Source organism: Suricata suricatta, chromosome 17 (assembly GCF_006229205.1).
Source record: "Suricata suricatta isolate VVHF042 chromosome 17, meerkat_22Aug2017_6uvM2_HiC, whole genome shotgun sequence".
Classification (NCBI taxonomy): Eukaryota; Metazoa; Chordata; class Mammalia; order Carnivora; family Herpestidae; genus Suricata; species Suricata suricatta.
Window position 1 is genome coordinate 43,924,602 of NC_043716.1, and position 19,600 is coordinate 43,944,201.

At 49.2% G+C, this 19,600-nt stretch overlaps 1 protein-coding gene across 1 annotated transcript in view; it reads left to right on the forward strand.

The window, feature by feature from the left end:
• The window catches only part of MAP3K3 (mitogen-activated protein kinase kinase kinase 3), an 81,472-nt gene extending 63,394 nt beyond the window's left edge, over window positions 1–18,078 (forward strand). The window contains exons 10-19 of the mRNA XM_029927069.1: window positions 5,348–5,481; window positions 8,071–8,144; window positions 10,332–10,399; window positions 10,610–10,702; window positions 11,300–11,491; window positions 12,224–12,372; window positions 13,034–13,165; window positions 13,625–13,754; window positions 14,090–14,267; window positions 15,302–18,078. Of these exons, the coding sequence (XP_029782929.1) occupies window positions 5,348–5,481; window positions 8,071–8,144; window positions 10,332–10,399; window positions 10,610–10,702; window positions 11,300–11,491; window positions 12,224–12,372; window positions 13,034–13,165; window positions 13,625–13,754; window positions 14,090–14,267; window positions 15,302–15,530 (1,379 nt within the window). The 3' untranslated portion in view covers window positions 15,531–18,078. The remainder of the gene's footprint in view (window positions 1–5,347; window positions 5,482–8,070; window positions 8,145–10,331; window positions 10,400–10,609; window positions 10,703–11,299; window positions 11,492–12,223; window positions 12,373–13,033; window positions 13,166–13,624; window positions 13,755–14,089; window positions 14,268–15,301) is intronic.
• Window positions 18,079–19,600: the final 1,522 nt, after the last annotated feature.

The window sequence follows — 19,600 nt, forward strand, 5'->3', positions numbered from 1 at the left end:
ATAGAAATGGGTGATGTGACCTATTCCAATTTGTGCTTTGAAAAGATTGCTAGCACTATTTTGTGGAGAACAGATTGCAGGGGAGCAAGAATGGATCAAAGGGAGACCACGTTGTGCTGTTTTAAAGCGGCACATGCACCCCATTGTTACAGCAGCGCTGCCGACAATGGCGAAAGTATGGAAAGAGCCCAAATGTCCAGCAGTGGATGAATGGATAAAGAAGATGTGGTGAATACACATACACACAATGGAGTATTACTCGGCAATCAAAAAGAATGAAATCTTGCCATTTGCAACTACGTGGATGGAACTTGAGGGTACTATGCTAAGCGAAATTAGTCAGAGAAAGACATATATCATCTGACTTCACTCATATGAGGAATTTAAAATACAAAACAGATGAACATAAGGGAAGGAAAGCAAAAATAATATAAAAACGGGGAGAGGGACAAAACAAGAGACTCTTAAATATAGAGAACAAGCAGAGGGTTGCTGGAGGGGTTGTGGGTGGTGGAGATGGACTAAATGGGTAATGGGCATTAAAGAACCTACTCCTGAAATCATTGTTGCACTATGTTAACTAATTGGGATGTAAATTAGAATGAATGAATGGAGGGAGGGAGGGAGGGAGGAAACCATGTTAGGCTAATGCAGTTTGGTCCAGTGGAAGAAGACAGAGCTTGGATTAGGCTGGTGACAGGAGCTGAGAGAAGAAGGCACAGGTGTACTTGAGACATTTAGATGGTAAAAGCAACAGAACATAGCACTGTGTGGTTCTCAAAGTGTGGTCTGGGGTGGGAACTCAGTGCAGGGGGTCCCTGAGATCCTTTCAGGAGGTCTGCAGTTTGCCTTTTTAGTCATTCTCTCATGAATATACAGTGGAGTTTTCCAGAGGTTACGTGCCTGAGGTGATGTCATTGCTCTGATGGCTAATGGAATGTGTGCTTATGGATTACTGTGTTTTCAAAAATAATTGTTTTTTTAAGGTTTTTTAATCATTATTAATTAATTTATTTATTTATTTTGAGAGAGAAAGCACGAATAGGGAAGGGCCAGAGAGAGAGAGAGGAGAGAGCGAGAATCCCAGACAAACTCCGCATTGTCAGCACAGAGCCCAGCTTGGGGCCTGATCTCTCACGAGCTGCGAAATCATGACCCGAGCCTAAATCAAGAGTCCGATGCTCAACCTCCTGAGCCACGCAGGTGCCCTGTGTGTTTTCAGAATTTTTTGAGCTTTAATATCTAATGCAGTGAATATCAACTGGTAAACTCCACTTAATAAAAGCTATGTGATATCCTTGATTTTTAAAGTGTAAAAAGGTTCTAAGACCAAAAGGTTTAAGAACTACTGTGATATTATATTGATTTTGCAGGTATTGAAAGAGTAGGAGGTAAGTTACTGGTTTATGGATCTGGATGAATGGCATTGCCTTTCACCAAGACAGAAATGATCAACAAGAGCCTGGTTTTGCATGCGGAGAAGAGGCAGACCTGATGTTTTAGATGGGTCGAATTGGAGGTGCCTTTGAGAGAGCGAAAAGGAGATAGCAAATGGACAGATATACAGGTCTCTAGGGGAAAAAATCAGGACTAGAACAAAAAATTAGAAATTATCCAGCGAAAGCCATGTGCCCCGGTGAGAGGCCCTAAGAAGAGACTACAGAGTATGAATAGGCCTAGGACTGAGGCTTAGGAAACCAGAGACTTCATGGCAAATGAGAGGAAGATGAACCTGCAAAGGACCCAGCAAAGGAGTGACCAGAGAAATAGGAGGGGGCAGGGGGAGGACTTACATGGTACCAGCCAGGTTGGAAAGGACAGACAAGGGCAACTTGTCGTTTGGTCCATAAATGTCTGAGTGCTTGCTGTGCTGGTGCAGTGGAAGGCCATCTAGAAGTAGAAGGAAACAGGAAAAGAGTCAGGGTTTAAGCATTGGGCACTAGGAGAAGTCCTTGGAGTAGAAATGGAGTCGAGAAGCCTTAGCCATTCAGCTCTCAACCAGCAGAAGCAAGCGGGGTTTGCCCTCCTCCCTCCACCAATATTAAGGAACTTGTATTTAGTGAGAGACGGTAACATGCACGTCATTCAGCCCCCACTGCACCGTGTTCAGTGACAGGGAAGTGCAAGGTAGCTCAGTCCAATTTTAGATCGTGCTATTTGTTTGAAGTTTTTCCTTATATTGAATTGAAAATGCTGCCTTCTCTCACTTTACCCAGTTACTGCTCTCTTGAGAAACACAGATGTATGATAACATCTTTCATCTGACAGTTTTTCAGCTGTTTGAAACCAGTTATAAAAAAAAAAAAGAAAAACCAGTTATGTTTACCTTTTGTTCTTTCCACAATAATATACCTTGAATTCTAATTTTTTAAAGCCAATTAGTCTGTTAAACTAGTTCATGCTAAAAACCAAAAACAAGGAATTAACAAACAAAAACAACTAGGTAATGAGTTAACCCAAAAGACCCCTGTGGGGAGGGAGATCTTCAGACAAGGCAGATGGGGTTTTCCTATGTGATGATGCCCTTCCTCATATCTTGGCCTGTAGAAATTCTAGCCACCTTTGAAGCCAAGTTCATGCACCATTTTTTCCCCATAATACATTGGGTGGTGCCCTTAAGCCACGTAGCCGAGCCCTGCCACATTCTGACTACTGTTCGGTCTAGTGCATCTTGTTAAGTGCCTTTGCCTCTTTTGCCACTCGGTCTTGCTCCTTGTCTTGTCACTGCAGTCCCACAGTTAGGCAAGCCAGGTTGCAGCCTAAGGAATGGGTAGTGGGGGAGCAGAGGCAACCAGTTCTTACGAGGAGTTTGGTGGTGAAAGAAAATCAGAGATGGTTTAGTGGTTTACAGGAGAGGCAAATGTAAGGTCAGACTATAAGCTAGAGATCTGAGCATGCTCATGAAGAAGGGAGGTGTAAAGTCAGCTGAAAAGGGGGTTGAGGGGGATTGAGTTGGGGAAGCCAACTCCTGCGGCTGATGAAGCAGGGAGTGCAGGGAGAAGGTGCAGAGTGCCTTGGCCAGGAGGAGGAGAGAAGGAAAAGTTCAGGCAAAGGTGGAGAGAAGTGTTGAAAGGATGAGGTGACTTGTAGGGAGCCATGATGGCCGCGGGATAGAAAGCTGTGCGCGGTGCAGACCTCCTGTCCCCCTGTCCTGGTGCAGTCGGAAGGGCGGGGCCTGGGTCACACACGTCAGCTCCCTTCGTTTCCACAGAGCTCTTTTTGCCAGAAGTTCTTCTGTGATGCTAAATGAGACCAGAAACTGTTTAGTAGTGGTGGCAACTTCATAATAAAATGGGAATTTTAAAAGTTGAAACACATAAGATGTTCTCCGGGTCTCATGGGATGAAATGTTCTGCACAGCCTGGTCCAGTATGAGCACACTGAGAAATACTGGTTAAGATTTTCCCCGAAGAAGAAAAAAAAGATTCGATTCCTCCTCTAATCTCATCTGCCCAGCAAGAGACAGCAGAGTTTAGAGAAAATAGTTGATGGCCAAAACAGCTATCTCTTTGTACTTGCAATGACCTACACATTAACACTGACCCCAAACCCTAGAACTCCCTGCAGAGGCAACTTCCTGACTGCATCAGTTTCCTGACAGGAGTCTCCTATGAGAAAGGCTAGAATCTGAGAGCCAGTCTTTCAGCTTTAGGTGAGAGTTTTGCTTGGACTCTGCATGATGGGTTAAGGCGTGTCCTGGCAGGGAGCTGGCATGTCCTGGCAGGGAGCACAGATGGCCAGCAGCTTAAAGCCCTGGCTTTCTCCTTTACGTGTAGAGCACCTTCATGCAAAGTTGTGGGCCCCTCTGGACACCGTCTACTACTATGCTTTGTTGCTTCAGCTGCTGTTGCTGGGGCCCCTTGGCACATATGGCCTCATGAGAATAGAACAAGATCGGGCTGGAATGCCAGGGAAGAGCATCCCAGAGAGCCTGCTATCCCTGCCATGCCTACTCTCCGAGGTCTGTGTTGAGTGGTCTTGCTCGCACAGTACTGTGATTTGTGCTGTCCAGCTCACTGCTGTCTCTGCTGGTAAATGTGGGTGCATCAGTGAGCCTTGTAGTCCAGTATCCTGTCCTGTTCAGGTCCCTGTCTTACTTGTTCTCGACTACTGTTGTGATTCTCACTAGCCCCCAGTTTCTGAATTGAAGATAAAAACAAAACTGAAAATGCTCTGGAGCAGTTCTGCCAACTCCTGGTTTTTCCATTTGCTTCCTCTGATAGCCATTGGTTTGGGGAGACTTCCCTTTCCTGCCCCAAGCTGTGGGCCTGTGCACAATAGCCCCTGGCCCATTGCCCATCAGATAAGGCTGGCTCTCTGCAGGCAGCAATGTGTATTGGAAAAAGTGAAAGTCTCTGGCTGGAAATAAAAGCTCAGAAAACCTTTGCTATTTTCCCCCAGCCCCTCCTGGGTCTGTAGTGCTGGCCTCGTGAGCCAGTTCCATCCTACCTGTAAACCAGGGGAGAGTTCAGTGGCAGCTGGTGAGGGAGGGGATAGATGTTGGGTTCTTGGATGTTTTATCCCAGGGAGGCTTCACATAGACCATCTGTGTAATAGACTCAGGCAGTTCATCCGTACTGGGGATATTTTGGACCTCTGTCTGGGATTTCATCAATAAGTGGGATTTTCTTTCTCTCTAATCAGTCCCTTACAAGAGACATTTTTTTGTTCATTCTAGGTCAAATGTGTAATACCTTTTAACTCCAGTATGTATTGCTCAGAGTTCAGGTGCACCGAGTAGAATCCACTCTAATTTCAGGAAGAAGAGATTTAGTTCACATTCTGGCTTATAGGGGAGAGAGAGGAGGGGGGGGAGAGAGAGAGAGACAGAGAAACAGACACCATAGAGCTACTCTCCCTTCTGTAATCTGGAAGCTACCAGATTGAGGAGCACAGTGCCTCTCTGCTCTGTTCCACATTATGGACATAGAGGATGCCTGCATCAGTGTCTTGACATTGGAAAAACTGGAGACCAGGTGTGGGGCCTCTGGTAACACTGCAGCAGAAAAACCATGACTGTGTCCAGGAGCAGTAGGAGTAGCAGGAAGCCATCTAAATCTCACACAAGTGCATCTGATTGGCTGGACCTTTGGGTGTCTTAGAAATAATAGCTTTTAGCTAATTAACTTACAATGTGCAGGTAGGCATACGAGAAGGGTAGAAATGGATCTTGAGTGTAACCCATTTTATCTGCCACATAGGGTGAAGGAAGTGAATGGCATTCTGCTGAGTTCCTGCCTTGTACCAGCCTCTGCAACAGACCTTTGGTCTGACCTGGTCCCATGTGTGCTCCTCTCGAGGGCATATCCTAGCCTCTGTTGTAAAAGATCTTGTTTCTGTGCTCTAGGCTCCCAGAACCCCGGACGAAGCTCGCCTCCCCCAGGCTATGTGCCTGAGCGGCAGCAGCGCATTGCCCGGCAGGGGTCCTACACCAGCATCAACAGCGAGGGGGAGTTCATCCCAGAGACCAGTGAGCAGTGTGTGAGTATGGGGCCTGGGGTACCCCTTGGAGTGTGTCAGACCAAGGCTATACTGGGGCTTCTCAGGAGTCACTAAGAGCACTCTGAGCTCTTAGAAACCACCTTCAGTTCCTTGCCATATGGCTCTCTCACAATATGGCAGCCTCTTCAAGGCCAGAAGGAGAATCTCTTGCTCTAGTCTGTGGAGTGTAGTGTAAGATAAAGATGGAGTCATAAAATGTAACATAGTCATGGGAATGAACATGCCACCCTCTTTGCCAGTTTGTTGACTAGAAGCAAGTTCTAAGTTCTTGCCATATTTAAGGGAAGGCGTATATACAAGGCTGTGACTCATTGTGGGGGTCACCTTAGGGTATGTCCTCCAGAATGGCTCACCTATTTCAATGGCTTTTTTTTTTTTTTTTTTTTTTTTTTTTTTTTTACTAGTGGCTCACTTGATGAAAATGACATTTTAGCTTAGTGAATTCAGTGAGAGCGAGATCGCTGGCTTCATTCTGAAGTCTTATCACAATGCTTTGATTTGATTGCATAAGAGAAGGAGCCATGCTTGTAAATTAGGATTTTGTCTGGGAAGGGGGGATTTCTTAAGAGTGAAGTGTCCAGTAGAAGGACCAGCACATAAGGGATTTTACAAAAAACTGATCCTTGTAACTTATCTTTCCCCTGAAACTGATTCTTACAACTTTTCTTTCCCTGTGATAGCTAATCTCTGAAAGCATTATCAAACCTGTATAGGCTTTGAGAAGCCCTTTACATTGCTTCTCTCTCCTGTAACTCTTGCCTTCCAGATAAACTTAAGTTTAGAACAGTGATCTGGAGTGCTTTTAGATAAAGATTCCCTTCTTAGGTATTTTACTGAGTATCCTTTCTGTTTTCTCTAACCAGAGCACATCTGGACATCAGCTGTGTTAGAAGTGACATGGGTGTAAATTCTCAGAAATTACAAATCAGTTTATTACCTTTGGTCTCTATCCTTCCCTGTGGCCTTTTATTCTGCTCCTTTTACTTCTTTGTTTTACCTGTCTAGGCCTGGAAGTTGTGGGAGTACTAGACTCCTAGTGAGGACAGACTTTTAGAAAGAGGCCAAAGAAGGAATGCCCAGGTCCTTACCCGGTGCCCCGCCTCTTTAGCTAAAGTGAATTGTTCCTGGTAATGGACCATTCAAGATAAATCCACTTAATGGAGACCAAAACAGTGTAGTATGTAGTGAAAGTATATTCAATTGGGACTTTCTGGAAAAGTGAAACTAAGATAAGTTTGTTTTGTTTTTTCTTTAATTAGATTAAGGAGATAGTGGCATCCATTTGCTAAGTTTTAGAATGAACAAAAGCATGATTCAGGTGAATTATTTTGGCTTAATTATTATATCAAAAATTTTGCTAACACAGTGTAACTTCCTTGACTTTACCTTTGACTTCTGCAGCACTGTCATAAAGATTGTCCTTTTTTGGGGTGCCTGAGCATCTCAGTCAGTTCAACATCCAACTTCAGCTCAGGTCATGATCCCACGGTTTGTAAGTTGGATCCCTGTGTCGAGCTCTTTGCTGTCAGTGCAGAGCCCACTTCAGATCCTCTGTCTCCCTCTCTCTCTCTCTCTGCCTCTCCCTTCCTTGCTCTCTCTCTTTCTCAAATAAACATTAAAAAGTTTATCCTTTTTTACAGAAGACATCACAGGATTCAGTGGCTTTTCCAAAGGCTCCCTTTGAAACTTTGGTATTCCTCCTTCATCACACCTGATATGTTATTGTACTTGCACATTTTTCTTCTGTAAACCGGTCTCACTTTGAACTTATAGGCAGGATGCACCTAGCATTAAATAGGAAGAGATCATTTTAGTTGGAAACTAATTTTATGAAAGTTGTTAGTGAATTTTTATAATTCTGATTTCTGCTTCCCTATGTAATTCTTAACTTTAGCTCTCAAATAATGAATACTCTGATAGGGAATATCCCCATAGTCTAAATGAAGGGAATTTAGTTGGAGAAAAAACTAATCTGAAGCCTTTTTATTACTGCATTTGACCAAGGGCCAGAGAAACATTTTAACTTACCTGGTAGTACTTATTTCCTGTATATGAGAACCAGGATCTGGGAAATTTTTCATCTGTATCAGCTGTACAATAACTCGTTTCATGACTTTAAACAATTCTCCTAACCTTTCTAGACCTATAATGACTTGTCTGTGAAATGAGGGGAAAACTTGTCTTTGTAAGTTTCAAATTATGGAGTGTAAACAGAAGCATTACAGCCCCACCCAGATGCACTGGAAGCCTCGGCAGGTAGTACCAGCTCCAGCACCAGGCTCCCAATGTCCACGAGCCAACAAAATGCCAACAAGAGAAGTAGCATCTCTGCTTTGCTCTCCTGGCAGAGCTCCTTGGGATGCTGGCCAGGCATTTTTCTCACTTCTGGAAACTTGCCTTTCAAACTACGAGGGAGAATGGTACCTTCGTAATCATTCTTCCCACTGCACAGGCAGAGAAAGGACGCTTTCATATTTTGACAAAAGCACTATTTGCTGGCCTTGGCTGGACCATAAAGCCCGAGTCACCTGGCTGGGATTGGGTTTTATTGTATGTCTTGCCTTGCAGATGTTGGATCCTCTGAGCAGTGCTGAAAATTCCTTGTCAGGAAGCTGCCAATCCTTGGACAGGTCAGCAGACAGGTACGGGGCTCTTATGGGGTTTAGTGTGTAGGCTTTTTGGAACTGATGGGGAATTAGCTAGTTTGTCTCTGATCTAGATGCTCATCTGCAGGCCCATGGTTAAAGCATCATGCTTCTGGGAAAGAAATCTCTTTCTAGGATTCCTAGCTATCTCCTTAATTTTTCAAATACCATGAGAATGTTATGTTCGCGTAGTTCGGTGAATGCAATAGAAGCGCATGATAGCAATTCACATGTATTAAATGCTTGCTCTGTTATTCCAAGTGCTTGACATGTTCCGAGTTTCCGTATAATATACACACTGCCCGTGTGCTTTTGGCCTCATTGCTGTGATCTGGCCTGACAAGCAGTGAAGCTTCAGTGTTTTGGAGACAAAATTGAATTATCACCTGTGGGTTTACTTTTTTTTTTCTCTCCAAGTGTTTCTGATGAAATAAGAAACTGGGGTATAAAATCCAGAAAACATGGGGCGCCTGGGTGGCTCAGTCAGTTAAGCCTCCGGCTTCGGCTCAGGTCAGATCTCACGGTCGTGGGTTCGAGCCCCGCATTGGGCTCTGTGCTGAGCTAGCTCAGAGCCTGGAGCCTGCTTCCGGTTCTGTGTCTTCTTCTCTCTCTGATCCTCCCCCTCTCATGCTCTGTCTATCTCTGTATCAAAAATAAATAAAACATTTTAAAAAATAAAATAAAATAAAATAAAATCCAGAAAACAGAATATCCAGACTGCCTAGTTTACCATGATGCTTGGTGTGGAATTTTGTTCTCACACTTTGGGAGGGAACAAGAGCTTTCTTTTACATACCAAATGATTCTGTGGAGCCGGTTCACCCATCAGCAGGGATATGTTTAGAGTTGGCTCTGGCGCTGATCTGGCCAGCCTCTCACCTTCACCTTGTTATGCCCAATAACACGTTTGATCACGTCTGGCAGGGCTTAGGGCTGTGGTCAGAGGCTGTGGAGCAGGTTTGGGAATTCTTTTTTCCTTTATGTAACTGATTAATTGTTCATATGGGTACTGACCTTGTGACTATGGCCAAATCTGTATTGTCTTTCCTAACAGATCTGAAAACTGATGAGCAATGTCTTCCCTCTAGACATCATAGAATTCAGTCATAGTAACTTGTTGGTATCCAATTCATAGCCTGTTTGGGGCTTGCTCTTCAACCAGGGGAGCAAGAAGGCCCAGGTAAAAGTGTCAGGAGTTGTTGCCACAAACTGTAGGCTCCACCAGGACAGGGACCAGCTCAGGCTTTGGATTATCTCCTAAGCTTTGTGGCCAAACAGGAGTGGGGAGTGGGGTGGGCAGTAGGACAAGACCACAGAAAGTCTAGTAGTTGTGAAGTAGGGGGCAGTCACCGTGTTGCCTTAACCGTTTCTGACCTGTGGCTCTCTCAGAAGGCACTTACACATACGGGAGAGGACCCTTCAGGTGAATCCTAGGAAAGATAGCTAAATGTACCCACTTGGTTCTTGGGCTTTTCCTCTGTCCCTCCAGTGCTTTGTTTTCTTTCCCTTGAGAGTAAAACCCAGTGACCTTGACTTACTCCCTTGAGGCCCAGCCTAAAGGATTGGGCTTTCTTCTCCTCTTTATGAAGGATCTGGAGCCACATAGAGCCCAGATCCATCCACCAACTAGAAATCCAATAGCTAGAGACAAGTCCCTTAACTCTCTAGTCTTCAGTTTCCCCATCTCTAAAATGGGATGCTGGTGATTAATCTGAAAGAAAGATGCTTTGTGTTGTTGCTATTTTTATTATTGCCCTGGGCAAGGGAGTTTTTGCAACTCTTTCCCTGTTACCAAGGTGGGAGGTGCAGACAAGAAAAGAAAGTGATGTGCTGCCAAGGTGGAGTTTGGGAGGCCTGGAGGGGTTTATTATTCAAGGTCCTGTCAGATTTGGGCTTCAGACTAGTAAAGAGAAAGTAGTAGAAGGCTGAACTCAGAAGAGGGCTGTTTCTCTCAAATTCTGCTTCCCCCCAAACTGTGAGAACAAGATTCCACACCAAGCAGGTACTGTGGTAAGCTAAGCAGTCTGGATGCCTTGTTTTCTCAGTTGTCTATCCCACGTAATGACGCAGGAGGGAGTTAGAGAAGGGAGTCCTTCTGTATATCCTGGCATCTGCCCTTGTGGGCAGCCTTTCCAAGTATGCTGAGCTGATGTCCACGTCGTGATGTTGTTTTGTTTTCTCCAGCCCATCCTTCCGGAAATCGAGAATGTCCCGAGCCCAGAGCTTCCCCGACAACAGACAGGAGTTCTCTGGTGAGTTCCCCAGAGCCTGGATGAGCTCTGCAGGGCTTCTGGGTTGGGCTACAGGCATTCTGGTTTGGCTAGCTAAGTTGGGAAGCCAGGGTTGTACTTTAATTCTCCTCGGGCCTGCTGTTCTGGAGTCTCAGGGGACATAGGGGCTTAATTAAAATGCTCAGTCACATTGATCTACCCAGAAACCAGCGGTTCCTCTATATTACTCAGATCGGGAAACTCAGCTGTATGACAAAGGGGTCAAAGGTGGAACCTACCCCCGGCGCTACCATGTGTCTGTACACCACAAGGACTACAACGAGGGTGAGTGTACCTCCATCCTGCCCCCTGCTGGCTTCCTCATAATGGACTCGGGTAGAGTTTTGCCACACAAAAGCCACTGCCAGGGACTGGGCCCAGACCCCGCAGACCCCATGTTTCCTGTATTCCTGGGTAAGTGTGCCCAGACTTGAGGTACTAGAGACTGAGGGGAGATGGGAAGGAGGCATTTGGAAACCAAGATGCTGGCCCTGGGAACACTGTCCTTTGTCTGAGAGTGCTCCATGACACCGGCTCTCCAGCGCCCTCTTCTGCCCCATGGCAGCAGACAGAATGGAGCCTTCCACAAAGGTTTGTTTTGGGATTACCATGCCAGGGAAGACAGACTTCAGCAGTGGATTGGCCTTGTGAGTGATGTGGCACCTGAGGGCCAGCCCCGTGCCTTCCCTTTGGCCAGGGCTTCCTGAACTGTCTGTGAGTGCTTTCTAATTCCTGCTTTTGTCTCAGGGTGCTTTTGACGTTAGCCATTCTGGCATGAATTAGGTGAAAGGGCAGATAGTGAGGGTGAACGATGCGATTTGCACACTTAGCCTCATGGGCAGAAGTCTGACTTGTTCTTCTCTGGCCCCTGCACTCCTTCAGGCAGAAGAACATTTCCCCGAATACGGCGTCATCAAGGCAACCTCTTTACCCTGGTGCCATCCAGCCGTTCCCTGAGCACAAATGGCGAGAACATGGGTCTGGCAGTGCAGTACCTGGACCCCAGAGGGCGCCTGCGGAGTGCGGACAGTGAGAATGCCCTCTCTGTGCAGGAGAGGACCGTGCCGACTAAGTGTGAGGAGTGGGCCCCAGCTAGGAAGAGACTGCCCAGGGGGGCACTTAGACAAGTGGCAGGGCAGGAGGCCAGTGGTCCACTGGGCTTGTTCAGCTCAGCGGCAGGCTGCTCTGGCCCATCCTCACCACACTGAAAGAGCCTGCGAGTTGGCAGCAGAACCCTTAGGCCCAAGGCTCCGTCCACTGCTGTGCAACGAGCCACTTCCCCTCTCTGGTCTCTAGTTGGTCCATGTTTAAACAGAAGAACAGTCTTCTTAGTCCTTGCTGTATAAAGATATTGGGGAGGGGGGTGCTGGGGTGCTGGGTGGATCAGTCAGTTAAGTATCCAACTCTTGTTTTCAGCTCAGGTCATGAGTTCGAGCCCTGCATCAAACTCTGTGCTGATGGAGTGGAGCTTGCTTGCAATTCTCTTTCTCTCTCTCTCTCTGCCCCACTAAATAAAATAAATAAATAAATTTTGAAAAATATTTAGGGACTGAGGAAGTAAAGATATTTGATCAATGCAGAGGAGCATTTAACCATGATATTAGCCAATCATCTGCTTCTCAGGACTTGGGCCTAATGGTCCAACTAATCAGGACACTGGGCCTGCTCCAGGTGGGTGGGGGTGCTGGGCTGAGGACTAAGAGGGGTCTTGAGCCAGAGGTGGCATCACAGAGCCTCTGGAGACTGAGGCAACATCTCAGTAAATAAAGTGCCTGAGTTAATGCTCTTTCATTCATTCTCCTGTAGCTCCTAGTGCCCCCATCAATTGGCGCCGTGGGAAGCTCCTGGGCCAGGGTGCCTTCGGCAGGGTCTATTTGTGCTATGACGTGGACACAGGACGTGAACTTGCTTCCAAACAGGTCCAATTTGACCCAGACAGCCCTGAGACAAGCAAGGTACTACCTTCCACATGGTCTGGCTTCTAGTCCCCCCCCCCCCCCCAGCCATGCCCCCCAATAAAAATGCCTGTCTCGTTGTTGCATAAACTAATTGCTCGAGATGCTGCAGGATGCTTCCCCCATCATTCTTCCCAAGTTTGCTTGCTCTCCACCCTGGCTATGGCCATGGACCAAAGGGACTGGTCCAAAAAGCTTCAAACCCTCCAGGGGAGGGATTAGGTATGAGGTACTGAGTTGATACCAAAGTACCAAACCACTCAAACCAAGAGGCAGTGGCCAGCGCCTGGCCACCCTCACCAGACACATAGCCTCTCTCAGCCCTTAGTCCAGGAAGGAACTTATCTTTGGAGTTCAACTTTGAGTGTGGCCTGTACTCCAGTCTGAGTGGACAAATACAGTAGTTACCTTAACTGAGCACGCACCACCCATTCTCCCACCCCACTGCCTGCCCTCGTCCAGCCTGAGAATGCTACCATCCCATGGCCTGCCCAGCATTGTATCCAAGGGCCAGACAGTTGGGAGAGACCTCTTTGCTCCAGCTTAAGTTCCTGAGGCAGACAGACCCCTCTAAAGTCACTTACTAGGGAAGCTGACCTGATCCCAGGTGGGCAGAGCCAGGGCCCTGGAAGCCAAGGTGACCTCTGAGCCCCTCCCCCAGGAGGTGAGTGCCCTGGAGTGTGAGATCCAGCTGCTGAAGAACCTGCAGCATGAGCGCATCGTGCAGTACTATGGCTGCCTGCGGGACCGCGCCGAGAAGACTCTGACCATCTTCATGGAATACATGCCAGGGGTATGTGCTCCTCGGGGCATGTGGGACGCACGCAGAGGAGGGCCAGATCTGGGCTCTGGGCTCTGGGGGAGGGTCCCTTGGACATGCTTCAGATCACTTGAGACACCAAAGACTCAGAGGAGAAGGTGAGATGATACTCAAAATCCCGGGGGCCCTGCATATGGCCGCAATGATGGTGTGGGATGTGAAATGTCTCAGGCCACCCTGACCTGAAGCTTACAGGGTTATTGCGCTGTCCAGTAAGTACTGCCTGTAGCTGGTGCAGAGGGTGCTCCCTTCCGGATGTGGGTCACACATTGCTTGAAGGAAGGGCTGCATCACACTGTTCTCCAAGGTGCCCAGTAGCCCCTAGCAAAGCCTGGTGCATCGCTCCTTTGCTGCAATACTGGGGGCTGGAAATAGCCTTGCCCCCTTCTGACCCCTTCCTGAGCTACCTCCCTTTGACACCTGTGGCTGTAGGGCTCAGTGAAAGACCAGTTGAAGGCCTATGGAGCTCTGACAGAGAGTGTGACTCGCAAGTACACCCGGCAGATCCTGGAGGGCATGTCCTACCTGCATAGCAACATGATCGTTCACCGGGACATCAAGGGTGAGCAGGCACAAGTTGTGGGGTCCCCAAGACCTGATCACTTAAGCATTCTGAATTTTCTGAAAAGTGGGACCTAATTGCTTCTTTGGGGGATTGGTGGAGATTGGTTGAGCACTTTGGGAAAATACTTGTCGGATGCTATGCAGATGTTGGCCATGGGGATGACCATTTCATGCGATAGGCCTAAGCGAGTAGTGGGTTTCTATTCATGTCCAATTCATGGTAGAGTCCATCCTCCCCAGCAGTCCTGTAACCTGGGAAGGAGGGGAAGAGGGTGGATGGTAGAAAATGCCCACAGCGTGCAGTGTTGCAGTCTCTGCCCTTTCTTGTCTTAGGAGCCAACATCCTCCGAGACTCTGCTGGGAATGTGAAGCTGGGGGACTTTGGGGCCAGCAAACGCCTGCAGACCATCTGCATGTCAGGCACAGGCATGCGCTCAGTCACGGGCACACCCTACTGGATGAGCCCTGAGGTGATCAGCGGTGAGGGCTACGGAAGGAAGGCAGACGTGTGGTGAGTGCCCGGGACGTGCTGGGATGGCATATCTGTGCCTGGGCTGTGGTGACTCCAACCTAGAAATGAGCAGTGAGGCTCATTTGAAATGTCACGGTGTGGTGGGAGGAAGGAGAGGCTCCCTCTTGGCAGCTGGGCCGGGAAGCGGGCTCCGCATGTGCTGGGGAGTCTGCCTGCAGCAGCCCATACGGCAGATGCGTTGCATTTTAACCCCAGATAGCACCTGTTTGTTACTGCTGGGAACTTAGGCCACATAAAACATCCCTCATGTTTGCTAAATCTCTAAAAGAAGTAGCACCCATTCTGAAGGCCTGGATCAGTCTCTAAATAGTCGAAGGCTTCTTCCTTTCCTAGCATTCAGATGGCTTGCGTTTGCTCTACCTCACTTCACATCCATCCTCTGAAAGGGCCTCGACAGTGTCTCTTCCCCGCACAATGTTATTGTGGTGGGCTGAGTATGGCTCCCTGAAGGTGCCCACGTACTGACCCCATAACCTGTAAATACATCCTTTATGTGGCAGAAGGGCCTTTGCGCCAGAGTGGGTAGCAAGAGATGTGACAGTGGAAGCAAGATGCTGGAAGGGGCCATGACTCAGGAGTGCTGGCAGCCTCTCCAAGCGGCGCTTCCAAGCAGAGGAAGGAGCCATCCCTGCTGACACATTAACTTCAGTCCATGGAGACTAGTTCTACTAGACTTCTGATCTCCAGAATACATTGGGTTATTTCTTATGTCACTGGACTCATAGTAATTTGTTAAAACAGCAGTAGGAGACTAATACAGTTATCTCAGAGCTCTTTCTGTCCATGCTAAGGGATCTCTTCCCCAATCTCAAGACCCCCCTGGGTGTGTGTAGGTTGATGAAGCCCATGTAGATGAGGCCACCAGTTCTTTGAGGACCCTCTACAGAGGTGTCAACCCTCAGCCTGGTCCATCCTGCCTCAGGGTGGTCTGAGAAAGGCACATCCTTTCACAGCAGCGGGCGGGTCAGGGAGCCTGGGCCTAACCAAGGGGTGACATGGAATTCTCTCTCCAGGAGCCTGGGCTGCACTGTGGTAGAGATGCTGACAGAGAAACCACCTTGGGCAGAGTATGAAGCCATGGCTGCCATTTTCAAGATTGCCACCCAGCCCACCAATCCTCAGCTGCCCTCCCACATCTCTGAGCACGGCCGGGACTTCCTGAGGCGTATTTTTGTGGAGGCTCGCCAGAGACCTTCGGCCGAGGAGCTGCTCACACACCACTTTGCACAACTCGTGTACTGAGCTCTTAAGGCACGCTGCTGCCCGCCGCCCCGGCTGCACAGGCAAGGGGCTGCTGTGGGGCTCAGCAAAGCTGCTGCTTCTCCCAGGCAAGGCTGTGGACCATGGAGCTCCAGTCCAACCAGCGTTTGTCTGTGCTCCTTCCACCGCTGGGGCTCAGAGCCAGGGTAGGGTGGCTGCGGCCTCAAGACTGGGAGCCCCCAGCCTGCCAGAGCCGAGAGCTCCAGCATCCTAAGCTCAGTGTGGAGGGGAAGGGGCTAGGAACAGTGTGCAAAGCACTGAGGGCTTTACCCTCAGAGCTGTGTCCTGACACTGCAGTCGGCACCAGAGCCCCAAGGGTCTAGGGGCACAGGACAGACACAAGGGTCTGAATAGTGTTACTTTCATGCAGAGTGTTATTTTGTTTCTCCTCCCCATGTCTGGAGACCACCAGGGCATCTCTGGGCTGGATGAGCCCACCCAAGCCTGAGGTCAAGCCCAGCATCCCACAGCCAATGGAAGGCAGTGGCCCGGGCTGTGCTCTCCCCAGAGCCCCCAGGCCAGCTTTGCCAGTCCCTGTCCTTTACCAAAGATGAATGAAGCAAATGTTATGCTGCCTTATTCAGGGAAGGAGGAGCCCATCCTGCCTGCTCCCATGACCCTGCGCCCCTCCCCCACACCCACCAGGGGCCTAAGATGTGGAACTGCCTCTACTTTAGGGGGGAGACCCAGTTTTGTCAATGCAATTGTCCCTGTTTTACAAGTTGGAGTCACTCTTATGCTGTACCCAGTTTCTAAACTGGAGACTTTGTGTGCCCTTGGGCTCTGAGTATCCCTGTTGTGGGCTTGGGTCTTGGGGCTGGATTGGAAAGAGCTGAAGGTAATGGCCTTTGTGTTCCTGACCTGGCACCTGTCTCCCCACTGGAGCAGAAAGGAAGATGGACAGCGTGGTGAGGGCATCTGACCCTGCTGGCCTGAGCCCTGGGCAGGCTCTTCTGGCTAGCCAGGGAAGTTGTATCGGGTTGTCTGTGAGTTGTGACCCTGCTAGGCCAGAGCTCTCTGCGCTTGGTAGAAGGGAGAGCCCATATGATGTCACTGTGTCCCAAACTACCATCTCTGTTCCTCCTTGGCAAGCCTTGCCCATCCCCATGAGGTCTCAGCCTCTTTCCCTTCTTGGAGGAGGAGTGGTAGCAGGGGTCCGGGAGCCAGTATTTCCAAGCAGCTTAGAGTTGGCCTTACTTACCTCAGCCTGGGCGCTGGTCCTTTCTTCCGGCCCCTCCCCTCCAAAATGTGCCTATTGCTAGAGCTCCTCCCTCCCAATACCCAGTTCCTTGGGAGTTGTCATTAAAAGAACAACAACAACAGCAACAACAAAGCCAGTGCCCAGGGATGGGTCTCTCCAGGGAGCTGGGGATTAGTGCCAGGCAGCTCATTGCCAGCCATGCCCACTTCCCCACGGGCACCAGAACAAGCCAAAGCCTTCGTTGTATGTTGACGATGCACTTTTATGAATGTAGTTTCTATCGCTGTTTTTAGCCTTTTCACATCATGTAATGTGAGGCCTTGTACTTGTTAATTTATATCTCAGATCATATTTGATGGTTTTTATATATATCAATTCTAGATTGTTACAGGTGATGGACGCCTCGAGAGAGAGAAGAGAAAAATGAAAGCAGCTGGTTTTGCGGGAATGCGTGTTGCACGGTGCCAGTCGGGCCTCAGCCCCTTTGTTTCCATCCTTTCCGTCAGGGGCCTGTCAGGCACCTCCAGCCCAGCCCTGTGAAGACAGTGAGCAGTGTGCTCCTGTCTCCACCTCGGCCCTTGCCCAGGGAGGGGACTGGCCCCTCATCTTGACCAAAGCTGCCAGGTGGCAGCTCGGCCTCTCCACGACCCCGTCCTGACGGCTGCAGCACTCTTCTTGGGCCCACACCCCTGTGCCCAGTCCCTATGCCCCAAGAGGAAACAGAGCACGGTGTGGGCACCGCAAGACGACTCTGTGTGTCCCAGCTTCAGGCTCTCACAGAGCCCCACCCCCCGGGGTCTTACCTCACAGGGAATGGGTTTTAAAAGTGAATTTACAAATAAGCCAACAAACGCTGCACTCCAAAAAAACAAAAGACCCTGACTTTTTTGTGCCAAAAACTGTGGACATGCTGGCTCAGCATCCTCAGGACCAAGCTGTTGCTTAATTTTAATTTATTGTCTTTATATTAATTAATCCAGATGGCAAGTTATGGGCCTAGGACAGCCTGGGCCCAAAGATTCTGAAAGGCAGCCCCCTAGCAGCCCCAGGCTTGCTGTGGGAAGGGCCATCCATGCTGCCATTTGCTCATCATTCCGTGGGCTACATCGGCCTTGGCCAAACCTTCACGGGAAGGTCAGGGCTAAGGACAGTCTGCACCCTGCCACCCTCCAGCCCCTCCTGTCCCCCTCACTCTGTGTCTGTGTCTGAATTGTGGATCGTGCAGAAGAACCTGCAGCCATAGTTATTTGACTATATCTCGACCAAGGGCTTGCAGTGCAAAGCCAGGCCAGTGTCGCGCATTACTTACAATAAAAGGGATCATTTATACCCAAGGGGTCCTGTGGAAATTCTTTTGGTTGAGTGGAGTAGGTGTTTACCCGGGAGGAGCCAGCTATGATGCCCGACAACCAGCTTGGGTCCCTCAGCAGAGAACTGGACTCCAAGAAGGGTCCTAGGAGGGGATGACTTGGCTGGTACCACTGTTAGCTCAGAGGTGGCTCTCCTCTTCCCCCCACTCCCAGGAGCTCCACTGAGGGTGCTTCTATCACAGCTGATTATCAAAGTGGTACTACTGTCAGCCCCACCTGACCCAAGTGTCACCAGTGGCTGGGTTTCCAGGACCTTTGTGGCATCTAGTAGTCTTCCAACTGCAGGTACGTACTCCCCAGAACCATATCCTTGCAGGACGGGGTTCAGGCATTTCCAGGAAATGCCTCTCTGGCAACTCCCCCTGGTCTACCTGCTGCTGCTGCCTAGCGCAGAGCCAGGAGAGACCGTCCTTGTCCCCACCTGAAGCCTCCAGTGCAGAATTTGGGCCTGTTTTGCATGAGGCGGTCAGCTCTCATGCTCACAACCCAGTGCCACTTCTGCTGAGTGGTAGCTCTGCTGCTTCAAGGGGCAGGGTCCATCCCAACACAGCACAGTGGCACATATGCCACCAGAGTTTCAGTCCCAGCTGCCTATTCTGTCCTGAGGCCATGAGGTACTTAAGGAATTGTATGGGGTGGTGGCAGCAAATCCCCCAGGAGTCAGCCCTCTTGTTCCACCAGTTCATGTAGCCCATGAGCAGTTTGGGGGAAATCGGGACAGCCCAGATTTCCTGCCTGTAATCTGCTGGGGGTGGGCGTGAGGGTGTCTCAGTTCCTCCAAGCTTGCAGTATTTGCCCTGCCGTAAACTGTTGTCCCTCAGAGAAACAGACGAGCTGTTTCTCCTTGAACTACATGGGACAGTGACCATGGCTGCCCTACTCCCCAGAGCTTGAAAAAGCCAGGGGAAGATGACAGATGGGGAAGGACACAGCAAACCAGAAACAGTTTTACAGCACTTGCTGAAATCCGCTGAATTTCCACCAACCTTTGCTGATTTCCAGGGCAAAGGGGGTCCAGGCAAGGACAAGAAGGGGTCTGCCTTGCAATATACTGAAGTATGATGAGGCCAGGCTCCACCACCTACTGATGGTCTGACCTTCTTGTGTGTGTGTTTTTTTTAATAGGCTCCACACCCAATGTGGGGTTTGAACTCACAACCCTGAGATCAAGAGCCACATGCTCTATGAACTGAGCAAGCTAGGACCCCAGCCTGACCTCACTCTCTTAACCGGCGTGGAGTTTCAGTTATAAAGCCACTCTGGGTATGACAGCATGGAGACCTGGCTGTTGAAAAAGGAGCACCCCCTTTTTCTCTGGCTGGCTGGTATTTCCCTAACACCCATCGCCAGCCCCCTACACCACCCTAATCAAGGCTAGGAGTGCTCTGGGTTGACCATGTCCCCTGTCACCACTACATGACCAGTCTGTATCTTTCCTGCCACAAAGGTCCCCCCCCCCCATCAGGCCACATAATACAGAG